General features: G+C 48.1%; 1 protein-coding gene across 2 annotated transcripts in view; it reads left to right on the top strand.

Annotated features, from left to right (window-relative positions):
• The window catches only part of Ttll11 (tubulin tyrosine ligase like 11), a 234,086-nt gene that overhangs the window by 75,806 nt on the left and 144,704 nt on the right, over positions 1–13,576 (top strand). For both annotated transcript variants that reach the window (XM_038336304.1, XM_038336305.1), the window contains one exon: positions 8,593–9,168. In XM_038336304.1, coding sequence (XP_038192232.1) covers positions 8,593–9,168 — 576 coding nt within the window. The remainder of the gene's footprint in view (positions 1–8,592; positions 9,169–13,576) is intronic.

The following is a 13,576-nucleotide window of genomic DNA, read 5'->3' as shown; positions in this document are numbered from 1 at the left end:
GAACGTCTCGCAGACTCTTTTATGAATCAGGAACCCCGAAAGACCATCTCACCTTTAGGCAAGTTCAGCAGTCCTCTTTCTGTGGGTTCCTTGTGTCCAGTTTATGCAACAGTCCAGGCAAGAGCAGTTTCTTGCCCAAATGGCTAACAAACTCCATAAGTAGCCTCTTCGATGCCCATCTTCCTCTCGAAGTAGATTGGTGTTGCCAGAAGCAGACATGTCTCATTGTCATGAAAAACCCTAAGTTATTAAAACATTAAATGCCATATTCTGCAGTCTTTGAAAGATATGAAGAATGTCTATCTAACTGAAATATATCTCTATATATCTAGAAAATCTAATAACATGACTACAAGCTTAACTATTATCAATGATTATCCATTAACAATCTATATTTCCTAATTATACATTACAGTTTTTAAAATGAACTACACAATCAAAATAGCTTAATCAAGATCAGAAATACATATACATATAACAAATTGACCTTAAAATCCATACCAATGCAAATTATTCATATCTATATCATATCCCCCTTTAAATGTAAAAGAACATTTATAAACAATATTTGGGAAAATGGGCGCAGTTATTTCTCTCCAAACTGCTTCCTGTTGAATGGGGGCGCTGTTAATCAGATATTTCATGGTGTAACCTGTGTACCAGGTTCATCTCAGTCGGCAGTTGAGTGAAGTAATTTTTTGAGGGTGTTCACAGCAACCTTTCAGGAGGGCGTGGTCTATCATACCATATTGGGATAGAAGCAATCCAGAGAGCCTCATCCTCTGTGAAAACAAAAGAAGAAACTCTTTTCCAAAGCATCATGTTCTTAGATCCAAATTCTGAAGTCATACCATTAAGATGTCCATTCTGGTCTAGCCTGGCAGCCCATATAATGAAATGTCTCTCTGTATTTAGCTCCTTTACAGTCAAAAATGTCAAAGAAAACACAATAAAATACATCATCCAGACTCTCTGTGAATTTTCCATTTTTACGTGGCTTATTTTTACTCTATCACTTTACTTCTTTCTCTTTAAAGACTTTACCCTTTTTTAAGGCATTAACTTTATTCTCTATATATTTATTTTTTCTCTCTCTCAAGCCTACATATATTCATCCAACATTGTGAGCCATTTAAAGGTCTTCTATGTCTGAATCCTTCCTATTGTGAATCTGTAATTTTTTTTACTATCCAGGAGCACTTTTGTTTTGTGCTTTTAAATCGCTACACACTTAAGAATCTAAGCTGTGACATTCCTAGGTCAAAAACAGGTACTGCGGGCTTGCCACACCCAGCCCAACATGGCTGAGCCGCTTGTGACTCTGAATCGGTTGCAGCTCTGAGCTGCAGAGCTGCAGGCTGCTCTGGATGTTGGCTCCACCTCTCTCCAATTTCAAAATGGAGGATGTACCATTTTCTACTAGCTCTGGGGCCGCCAGGTAGGAGCTGCACTCAGCACTTTAACTCTGAGACTGAGCATGCAGCACAAAAACTCTTTTCATCCAAGTTACAGCCAAATCTGAGACAGAGCACTGCGCAGTCTGAAAATCTCTCTCTATGGCGGCAGAAATCCTCCATGCTCTCCCGATCGCCTAAGCCTGATTCTGCCATCTGCCCAGGTGCAGGCGGGGAGCTCTGAGCCATTGGCATGGTCTCAGAGCACTCTCCTTCCTATCCCAAGCGGGAACACAAATATCCAGGCCCATAAAAGCCATTGAAATGCTTTATAGCCAGAGTTTGCACTGGCGGCACAGCACCAGGAAGCCGCGTTTTAAAATGACTCAGCTTTTTCTCTGCCGCTATTGCCGAAACAGGAAATCTCTCTACAGCACGTCCAGGCAAACAGCAAAAAGCTGTGTTAAACTCTCTCCCTCCTTTAAAGCCCTCTCAGGTTTTTAAGTGGATTTAGTCCATCACGTTGGAGCGCCAATCTGTAGAAGGAACTGCGGGCTGTGTCCCGCCACCTGGCTAGCTTTGCCCAAAATAATTACACGGAAACTGTATTCTTTTAAACACTGCCTGGCTCCTGGCCCGTTATCTGTAGCTTCTTATTGGTTGATTCTCACACCTTGCTTTAACCCATATTTAGTAATTTATATAGCACCACAAGGGGTGGCTTACCAGGAGAGGTCTTAACCTGCGTCCATCTCGGAGAGGAGAAGCATGGAGACTGCATATGGCGACTGCCTGAAGCGTCTCCCCACTCCTGCTACCCAGCATTCTGTTCTGTCTACTCTGCCTACCTAATTTTCTGTTCTCTTAAAGGGCCAAGGCAGTTTTCTTTATTAATTAACCAATGAAAGTAACATAGATAACTCTCCTCCATCAGACATCTCTGCCCCCCCCCATTTTCTGCCCTATAAAATATTTGTGAGGATTAAATGTGAGGAAATGTGTAGAACAGTGCCTGACCAATAGCATCATGAGCTGCTCACTCGCCTCTGCTGGTGTCATGAGTGGGACCCTTGTGTAGATTGCCATTGGGTCTCCTTCACCTGTGTGTGCTGACGTCGGTCATCCCTCACCTGTGTGTGTGACATTGGTCATCTCTCACCTGTGTGTATTGACATTGGTCCTTTATCACCTGTGTTTGCTGAAACTGATCCTCTCTCACCTGTGTGTGCTGACGGTGGTCATCTCTCACCTGTGTGTGCTGACGGTGGTCCTCTCTCACCTGTGTGTGTTGACGGTGGTCCTCTCTCACCTGTGTGTGCTGACGGTGGTCCTCTCTCACCTGTGTGTGCTGATGGTGGTCCTCTCTCACCTGTGTGTGCTGACGGTGGTCCTCTCTCACCTGTGTGTGCTGATGGTGGTCCTCTCTCACCTGTGTGTGCTGACATTGGCTCTCACTTGGTATTCTCCAACATTGGCCGTCTCCTAAATGTTACCTACTTTCTCATGTTTTGTCGTTTGATTAAATTCTTTGCAGCTACCTCAGTCCACCTCCCAGTTTGCCCTTCTGATGACCCATGTGCCCTCCATGTCTGGTTTTGTTCACCTGAATATCAACTGCCCTCAGTCTTAGCTGGCCACAGAAATCATCTTGCATATCAAGTGTTGGAATTACCACAAGACTGTGTCCCTGTGACCTACCCAATGTTCATTTTGTTACATCTATTTTGTCTGTCAAAGCCTTGTTTGTCCTGAAGATCCACAGCCTGTGCCCACGACACCAAGGGCCTGGGTTATGACGGAATGCAGATCCTCTGGTATGACATAGCATGGCTTTCACTAGCTTTGACATCCCTGGTGTCATCGTAAATCAGAAGTCCCTATGCCTGCCTCTCAATGCTAATACTTCTTTGTGGCTTCCTAGTCCAGCTACTGAATTCCTTCTCTCCCACCTGCCCGGCCTGACAGCCCCAAACACATCCTGAGTCTCCTGTCCACACCCTGCTGTTGCATCCCTGCGTGCTGGTGGTGACACACGGCATGACCTCCCCAGTGTGGTTAATGCAACTTGCATGTTTGTGTCACGGCCTCCAACAGAGGTGATGTCAAGATAAACCCTACTCAGCAGGTGTCAGCTAGCTGGATCCCGGGACTGGCTAATTCTAATAAGCCCCTGATTCTACAGGGGGGCACAGAAGAGCACAGAGCTCCGGTGATTTTCCATGGTCACACAACAGTTAGAAATGGCCTGGCAACATTTAACCTAAATCCACCAAAGACTAGAGTAATATGCATAAAAGTTCACCAGCCTCATCTTTCTTTTTCTTGTGGTGTATGTGTGGTTTGTGTGTATGTTGTGTGGTATTGTATGGGTGGTATGTGGCTGTGTGGTATGTGTGGTGTGTGTCTGGTGTGTATGTGGTGTGTGTGTATGTGTGATGTATGTATATGTATGCTGAGTATATGTGATGTGTGTATGTGTGTGGTGTGTGTATGATATATGTGATGTGAGTGTGTATGATATATGTGGTGTATTATGTGATATGTGTGTATGCGTGGAGTATGTGGTGTAGGTGGTATGTGGTGGTATATGTGCTATTTGTGTGGTGTGTGTGGTTTATGTGCTGTATGTGTGGTATATAGGTGTATGTGGTATATTTTTTATGTGTCTGTAGTGCGTGTGGTGTATATGGTGTATGTGGTATGTGTGGTGTGTGTCTGGTGTGTATGTGGTGTGTGTGTATATGTGATGTATGTATATTTATGGTGTGTATATATGATGTGTGTATGTGTGTGGTGTGTGTATGTGGTGTGTGTGTTTGTGGTATATGTGTGGTGTGTATGTGGTGTATGTGTGTGTATGTGTGGTGTGTATGTAGTGTATATGTGGTATGTGTGTTGTGTGTGTGTGTGGTGCGTGTGAGGTGTGTGTGTGTGTGGTGTATTGTGGTCTGTGTATGTGTGTGCATGTGTGTATGTGGAATATGTTGTGTGTGTGTGGGGTGTGTGTGGTGCATGTGGGGTGTGTGTGTGTAGGCACGCACATTTGTGCATGTGCATGTAGAGCCCAGAAACTGCTGCAAGCATCTCCAGAACTGCTTTCCCAACTTAGCTTTAGAGACTGCCTGCAGCTCATCGGCTCAGCTGTGCTGGCTAGTCAAGGAGCCCTGGGATCTGCCTGCATCACAGGCCTGTGCCACCATGCCGGCTCTTTCTCTGGTTTCTGGGGCTAGAACTCAGGTCCACATCCTTGTGCTACAGACACTCCGCCATCTGAACCGTCTCCTCGCCCGTATCTCCACCACTTTTAGAGTGTAAAGCTCAATGGTACAAGCATCACCACCATCCAGCTGTAGAATGTCTTAAAGTTCCTGAGTATCTGACATGTTGACTCTATTAACAACCACCACCCCAGGCCCTGGCACACTTGTATATTGGTAAGGATTTGACTTCTTGGGGACCTTGTATGGTGGGATCCTTCAGTACTTGCCTTTTGTATTTGGCTTATTTCTCTGCAGATCCCTAAAGGTTGCTGCCTCCTTAGCATCTCCTTCCATTTTAAGGCTAATAATATCCCATTTAAGTAATTGTTGGAAATTTGAACAGCCTGGCTTTCCCAGACGCCTTTCCAAAATATCCACTAGGGGGCAGTAAAAGATGCAGAAAATTTCAATAAGCCTCCTGAGCTCCTGAGCAAGCTGGCCTAGGCATCCTCTAAGTATCTCTCTCAGCCATCTGTGTATACAGTTACAAGATAATGGATTTCACATAGAAAGTAGAGCTGGATAAGCCAGAGATACCATCAGCTGTAGCTTCAGAGCCGTCTTCCTCACACTCTGGCAAACACTAAGGGGTAGAACTTCATTTCCAATAGTAGCTTCAGATGGTATTTTTGGCTTAATTCACTTTAGTCCAGTAGTTCTCAGTGCAGACACCAGAATCACATATCCAGATCTCAGCTGAAATCAAGTCAAAATTTTCATTTGGGAGGTGAAGGTCAGGGTGAGGGTGGGGCCTAGAGAGAGAAACTGTATTTAACATCAGTTATTGGAGGGAAAGCCAGACGTCAGAAGTGTGTGTGTGTGTGTGTGTGTGTGTGTGTAGGCCAGAGATCAAAGCCAGATGTCTTTCTCAGTTGTGCTCCCCTCTTCTGTTTTTGAGGCAAGGTCTCTCACTGAGCCTGGAGCTCAGCTGCTCATCTAGACTGGCTCATGGGTGAGCCCCAGGCATCCCCCTGTCTCTGTCTCCCTCTGTCTGTAATCTCTGGTGCTGAGATTACAGGCTTACACCAACATGTCCAGCTTTTTATTGTGGGAGATCAAACTCGGGTCCTGCTGCCATGGCAGTTGCTGTGATGACTGAGCCAGGCTGTGACACTTGATTCTGATCACACTAGGAACCCAGACACAAGGTTTAAAACTGATGCATCCCAGACAGCTCAGGGTCCATAGTGCAGTTGTTCCGAGACAGCCATCTTCAGTGTCAGAGCCCAGATGTCAGCAATGTCTGACCTAGCAAGAGGGCCTTTCCTTCAGCAGTCAGAAAACAGGTCTTGGATTTTGTCTTAGCAAAACTAAAAGTGGCCAAGTGAACCTGAGGTGGGACCAAGAGACCCGGGCTGTCATCCTAGCTGTCCACTAGCCAGCTAGGGGACCCAAGGTGAGGCCTGTCACCTCTCTGGGCCTCAGCCTCCCCTTTGAATTATGAGTAGATGGGATGATGTCCATCTCCAAGGATCCTTTCAGTTCAGAGAATTTAACAACTCTATTAGAATTAATAATCTTGATTTGTAGTGACAACTCTGGCAAAGAGCAGAAAAAACATTCAACAGTGTAATAAATGACAGGGATTATTGACCATGCAGTTTAATTTATTTAAGGCACGTACCCCGAATTCAAAGAAGAAAATATCACTCCTGATAATATATTGAACTGTTAGTATCATTGGCCTGGAAAAGGCTTTCCAGAGGCAGAAATTACCCATCAGGGCAAAGTTGGCATTTTTCACTGGCTGATCCATTTGTCCGTCACACTCATATTTACTGTAAAGGCCATGCATGTGGATGCCCTGGATGAATATTAAATAACGACATGAACGTCAAGGTCACCATTGCAGGAAAGGCTCTGTGGAGGGCCTGAGAGCTGGATTGGTCTTTTGTGAAGCTCCATTCCGGAACAATGCTGACATGGAGGAAGCAGTTGATGGGAACCATTATTAAGGCTCTAAGTGTTTCTCCACTGTTAAGGATCTTTTACAAGCCCGAGGAATCGGCAAAAGCGTCAGTTAGAAATATAGGCCAGTCAGAGAGATAAGTGCATTCCAGAGTGTAGATGGCCTGGATCAGGCTTCCACAGCGAAGGCAAAGGCTGACGGGAGGCCAGCCCTGGACCATCACCACCTCTGCCAGCCTGCCGGGCGCTGCTCTTAGTGACAGCTCAGATCAGAGCTTCCATACCGGGAACTGCAGAGAGCAAGGTGTCCTCTACACCTCTGCTCATCTTCACACGTTCCCACTGAACACCTCCTCCCTCAACGTCTCAGTCTCTCCCAGTCGGTTTGTAAAGACTAGAACGCGTGTCTTTCAGCTCCACTGTCCAATGTCAAGATGCTGGTAGCTCGTGAGGGACCTTTTACTGCATCACAAGGTGGCAGAGAGCATCACAGGATGTGACATGGCAAATGTGCCCGGGGGCAGTGGGGAGGTGTGGTCTCCCTTTCTTATGAAGCCACAAGCCTCCATTCTCATAGCTTCTCCAGCTTTGCCTGCTGAGTTTCCACCTTGCGATCCATTAATATATACATACAGGGGTTAAGTTTCCGGCATGTGAGCTCCAGAGGAATACCGTGAAGCCACAACCTGGAGGACGCAGTTACCTATAAATTATACACAACCACAGGTTCCGATCTGAACTGGCCAGGTGCCTGGATCATCATGGTAGTGTCCTGCTGACCCAGATCAGGGAGGAAGGCAAATGCTGCAGGAGACAGAACCTAATTCTTAGAAGGTTCAAACAGGTCGGAGGATGGGCCAAGTCTGTGAGACACACTTAACAAACCAGAAAACCTGTTTCTCATGTGCTAACTCGGGGTGACTGAGCTTAGTGCTTTGTGCATTTCGGTTGATCACATCTCTGTATTATCCCATTGAAGGGTGAAAGGAACATGGAGGAAGGCACAGGGCTTTAGAGTTCTCAGTCCCAACTCTGCCACCTCCCCCAGTTGAACTGGCAAGTTACTCTATCTTTGAAAATGATAGTGGCTGGGCTTTTGTCCTTCACATGTCAGCTTCTGTGTTCTTAGTCTGCTACATTTATTTTCTTATTGAATCCTCAGCCCAATATGAGTCCTGCAGCTGAGAATGTAGCTCAGGTGGTCGTATGGTTGCCTAGCTTGCACTAGGTGGCTCAGCTGGTCGCGTGCTTGCCTAGCTTGCACAGAGGTGGCTCTGCTGGTTGCATGTTTGCTTAGCTTGCACAGAGGTGGCTCAGGCGGTCGCATGCTTTCCTAGCTTGCACTAGGTGGCTCAGCTGGTCGCATGCTTGCCTAGCTTGCACAGAGGTGGCTCAGCTGGTTGTATGCTTGCCTAGCTTGCACAGAGTCCAGCACCACATGTTCCAGGTGTGATGTTTGCTCCTCTGTAATCCCAGCACTTGTCAGTTGATGAGCTCAAGGTCATCCCTAGCTACAGAGCAAGTTCAAGGCCAGGTTGGACAAGGTACCCTGTCTCAAAACAAAGAAGATGCAGGAAAAGAAGACAGTTTTAGTTCTATGTAGCAGATACGGAAGGTAGAAATAATTTGCGCTGTAAATGACAGCCAGGGCTTGGACCCAGGCAGGCTCTTTCCTCGCACACATATCAGCGGCATCTCAGCCTTGTTTTCTGGAGGGTTTGATGAAGGAACGAGTGCAGAGTGCCAAGTGCAGCGCCTGGCATGTCATGGGTACTCACAGATTGCATCAAGCCACTGTCATTGTTACTAGTTCCATGACTTGTACAAGAATACAACTGACAATGTGACTTGAACTCAGGTCTTATGGTTGCACTTCTAATCCATGTTCCACCTCCCCCTAGAGTACAAGACTGAGGACTGTCCCATGTCATGGTACCCCAGGATAGTGTCATCTCGGTGGAAGTGCTCACCCAGTGAGCACTGGGGAAAGGGGACTCTGACAACACTAAAGGTTCTTTCCCTCCTCCCAGGTTCGGATGGTGAAAGATGGCGACCCGTCCTGGAAGCCCACCTTTATTGTGAAACCAGACAGCGGTTGTCAGGGCGATGGAATCTACCTCATTAAAGATCCCAATGACATCCGCATGACTGGGAACCTCCAGAACAGGCCAGCGGTTGTCCAGGAGTACATCTGTAAGCCCCTCCTTATCGACAAGCTCAAGTTTGACATCCGTCTGTACGTCCTGCTCAAGTCCTTGGACCCCTTAGAGATTTATATAGCCAAAGATGGACTCTCTAGATTTTGTACAGAGCCATATCACGAGCCGAACCCCCAGAACCTGCACCACGTCTTCATGCACTTGACCAACTACTCACTCAACATCCACAGCAGCAAGTTCGTCCACTCTGACAGTGCCAGTACAGGCAGCAAGAGGACTTTCTCTAGCATTCTCTGCAGACTCTCTTCCAAAGGCGTTGATATCAAGAAGGTCTGGTCTGACATCATCTCCTTGGTGATCAAGACTGTCATCGCCCTGACTCCGGAGCTCAAAGTTTTCTACCAATCAGACATCCCTACAGGGAGGCCAGGGCCCACCTGCTTCCAGGTAACCGTACCAGCTTCCACCCGCTATGAGATGCAGGATGGGGTAGGATGGCCAGATGTGGGGATATAGGAGGTAACTGCTACAGGCTTTTGAAACCTCTAGTCAACTTCCACCTTTCTCTCTCCAACAAGGGAGGGCAAGGCACTCCCCTCATTGAACCGTAGATCTGTAGGATTCATATGGTCTTCACTCATCAAAGAGTTGTTACACCTACCTAGTAGGAGGTCAGGCATTGTTGTAAAATTCTGCTGCCCAATGCCAAGAATCCATAGCGGGAGAAAGAGCCATTAAGAAGCAACTAATGGAGTATTACAAGTGATAGAATCAAGTAGGAAATGGAGCAGGTGCTATGGGATTGTGGACCCAACTACCATTCCTGACTGAGTCTAGGATGGCTCCTTGAAAGCTTAGCTAAGAAACAGCAGGGAAGGGTGGACAGGGACAGCCACAGAATGTTCTAGGTGGAGACATGTTGCCTTGGAGGTAAAAGGGAAGCCTGGTGTGTCTGAGATACCAAAAGAAGTTCACTGTGGCTAGGGTTGAGGTTAAGACCCAGATGAGGGATGTGAGAGACAATGAAGAGGGAAAGTAGGTTAGGACCTAGTGGTGGTGTACCCAAGGGCAGTGGGAACCATCATAGGGCTATAAACAGATTCGCTCGTGTTATGTTTTCAGATTCTCGAGTACACACTTCCTTGATCTGTGGGTTAGGACTGAGTCAAGGCTGGCTGCAAGGAGACTGCAGTGAGCTCAGTGCTTCTGTGTAATCAGAAGATGCTGCCTCTGAGGAGGGAGGTCTTGGTAGGCATGGAGAGACTAGGTAACACTGGGTGCCATCTGAGAGGCTGACTAGCTAGACCTGGTGCCCATGTGGTCTGGAGAAAGAGAAGAGATGGCAGCCGAGAGAAGAGGAACTAAGATGGAGACACATGTCTTGGGCCATTGGAAGGATAGAGAGAGGTTGTGGCTAGCAAAGGCCCAGCTAGTAGGGAAGGAAAGCCAGGAGCTGGAGGCAAAATGCCTGGTGGCAGCCGAAAGGAGAGGTTGATACAAGTTGATGTTTGGGCTGGCGTCCAGGAAAGACAGGGGAGGTCTAAGAGAGAACTGAGAACACATCCACAGCAGCACCTGAGGGCAAACGTGTCAGGAATGTCCAGGAAGATGGACTCAGAGAACACCTGGGCATGGGCTGCAGCCTCAAACGCTGCCAGGAGGCCGAGACCAACCATCCTGGAGACTGTCCCTTATGTTCACTGACACTTCCTGGGGACTCTAGCAAGAACTAGCTGTCTTGGGCAATCAGCCAGTCTGTTAGGGGGTTAGAAAATGGAGAATGGTGTGAAGCAGTTTTAAGAACATGGATGTCAGGGGTGAGACAAGGGCATGGAGATCAGGCGCTCACTTTACTGCCACCAGATCTGTTAGAACAGGCCAGCGAAGAGGAGCCTCTGGGATCTACTCTACCAAAGCTTTGCAGTGTCTGTGTGCGTGTGTGTGTGTGTGTGTGTGTGTGTGTGTGTGTGTGTGTGTAATGAAAGAACAGAAGATACTTGTAGTGATCACACTGACCCACTGACCGGCCCTATTAGCATCTCCTCCCTATGCCATTCCCAAGCCTGTCCTCAACATGACCACTTTCTGAACATTATGTTGACCATTTCTTTGATTTTTTTAGAAATATACGCGGTCACACACGAATGTCCCCTAGACAGGACACTGTCTTATTTGATTTGGTTCTGAGCTTCCTAAAATCCCTGGTGTGAAATCCTGTCCCCTGAAGCCCTTGCAGCCTCACGGGCAACATTCCAAAGGTCTGTCCGACTCCCGGGCCGCTGGCGGCTTCGCTTGCACTGGTGTGTTAAGTTTGCACATATGTTTGTTGCTTTTTCTGTCATGGAAGATGATTGTTTCCTGACTGTGCTGGGAGGGTCACAGTAAGGAGCAGGCATGAGGGGAAGGCTTGGAGCAATGTCTCTCCCGGGTGTGGGAACTGAGGCAGTGTGAGAAGCAGGAAGTGGTAATTGTCCTCTAGCGTCCCACCCATGATCCCACGCCTTCGGTTCCTAAGCAGGTGTGTCCAAAAGCCATGAAGACAAGGTTAGAAAGGGCAGGTGAGGAGGACTTCAAGGCATGCTGGAGCAAGGAAGTCCTGACCAAGGACTTTGTGGTGACAAAGGGAGGGCAGAGAGGCCCTGTGATGTGGTCACACACAGGGCTCATCCCTGAGGACTGTGTGGCCATGCCTGTTTGGTAGTGATAACTATTCTAGGAGCATGACATGGAGTCAGGCAAGCATGGCCAAACCACAGAGCCCCGGGATGGTCATTTGCACATCTTGCAGTAGACGGGCAGCAACAAACAGCCATCTGGGTGGGGGCAGGGCCAGTTGTAGAGAGTTGAAGGCCCAGATGCAGAGCTGCTGCTGATTTGGTCAGGTCACATCTGGCAGATGGACCTAGGGTCTCGGACCTTTGCTACTGCTTGACCACATTGAATGCTGTCTGAGGAGACAGCTCCGTGTGTGCTGGGGTCTCTCTCACCACCCAGTGCCACTGGGGTTCTCTCTGTACACTCACACCCGGATGGGCGCATTGGTAAGTGATGTGCGTGAAAAGGCTTTAACAAGGTATCCAATGGTACCCGCTGACCATTTGTTGGCGAGCGAGAGGAACTGGCATCCTACTCCCTACTCAGGCCACTCCTGTATTTTTTTTTATTTGCGTTACTTTTCAGAATGCTTCTAGCTGGGCTCCAGATAGCTGAGCAGACTTAGAACAGGTTTGGGCCATAGTATCCATTTGCTTTGTGACCTGTTCTAAGTCACATAATTTTTCAGGAGCACAGTTTCCTCATCTGCCTGACAGGGTTGGTGTCCAACTCACATGAGATAAGGGATATGAAGCAAACTGTCGAGACGCTGCACAAACACAAGAAGTTCTTTCTTTGCTAGGTAGCCCTTGTAGCAAGGCCAGGCAAGATGGCAGCATTGCAGAACATGAGCTCCAGCCACCCAAATTACACTCATCTGGGGCATGTGACTGCAACCCTGTTCCAGCCACAGTAATGACTTGGAAAATGTGGCGGCCAAGCAACAGCTGGCACGGCTCAGCTGTGGTCGGATCTCCCATAGTCTGCTGCTGAGAAACATAGCTGCCCGGTCGGTCATTCCAGCCCATCCCGTGTCGTTGTCCAGGCAGCCGAGCCACAGAGCCTCGTGGCTGCTGTCTTAAGGGCAGCAGTGTGACCCTGACGTAAACATCAAGGTCAGCCAGGGTGCAGTCGATCACGTGACAGAAACACACGCAGAGAGAAGGCTTCTGCTCTGCTCCCAAGGTTCTGCTCGCTCTGTGGCTTAGTCTGTATACTCCTCTTGCTCCCCACATCTAATTCTGCCCTTGGCCATGACCCTTCTGTTGGATGTCTAGAATTATATCTTTTCTAAGGCCTAGCATGATCCTCTTTCTCTCTGTGCCCTCTTCCTTACCCCACAGCCCAGACACTCGACCAGACAGAAACTGAGCATCAGTGAGGTGATAACGGGGGTTTCCTTCTCAGCATAGTGGGTTTGAGTCCCCTCCCTCCCTCTCTCCCCGCTCCCTCTTACAGCAACTGCTGCTGGTGAGCTTGATACGCCCTCCTTTCCTAGTCTGGGTTTCCTTACACACCAGGAGTGAACATGCTCGTAAGCTGCATCCCAGAGCTGGCACATGCTCCAGGGAGAGCTGTGTGGAGCCATCACGTAGGTGACAGGTCGGATGTTTATTACACTGGTTCCTATGACAACAGTTCCCACACCAGGGCAGGACCTTAAAGTTAGGTAAATGGGCAACCGTTCTCATTTTAATGTTAACTGGGACGTTTGGAGTCAAGTTTGGAAATCAAGCCCTTGGCCTGGCGCTTGTCACCTCCTAGCCTGGCTCTCTAGCTTCCTGTGCCTCAACCGTAGTTCTCCCAAACCAGACCTGCATCCCTTCCCTTGGGCATCACCAGTGCTGTCCTGGTTCTGATAGGCAGTGCCTCCCCAAGAGGTTCAGACCACTCTCTGTGATACCTTCCTTGACCACTATGATAGTTAAGTTGTTTTCTTCCTCTGGAATCTAGCATGCTCCCTGGGTTCCGATCAAGAAAAGGCCTAAGTTAGGTATGGGGCCCATGGCTAAGGCCCAGGCAAGGTCAGTGCCTCTAAGGGAAACTCTATATAGTGTGGAAGACTCACAATGGCAATCACAGCTCCTTGTAAGTCATGCTGTTCAAAGGCACACACAGCATCAGGGGACAGTTAACTGCCCCGCTGAAGGCTCCCATAGGAGGGGATGCCCATGTGAATGCAAGGCATGAGAGGTTTGTGCAGCAGACAGCGAGGGGCCCACATTCTCCTAGATTCCCTGCAACCTTACTGGCTGTTTCT

Source organism: Arvicola amphibius, chromosome 7, assembly GCF_903992535.2.
Source record: "Arvicola amphibius chromosome 7, mArvAmp1.2, whole genome shotgun sequence".
NCBI classification, from domain to species: domain Eukaryota; kingdom Metazoa; phylum Chordata; class Mammalia; order Rodentia; family Cricetidae; genus Arvicola; species Arvicola amphibius.
Note: the sequence above shows the minus strand (reverse complement) of the source record. Positions and strands in the feature narration are given on the sequence as shown.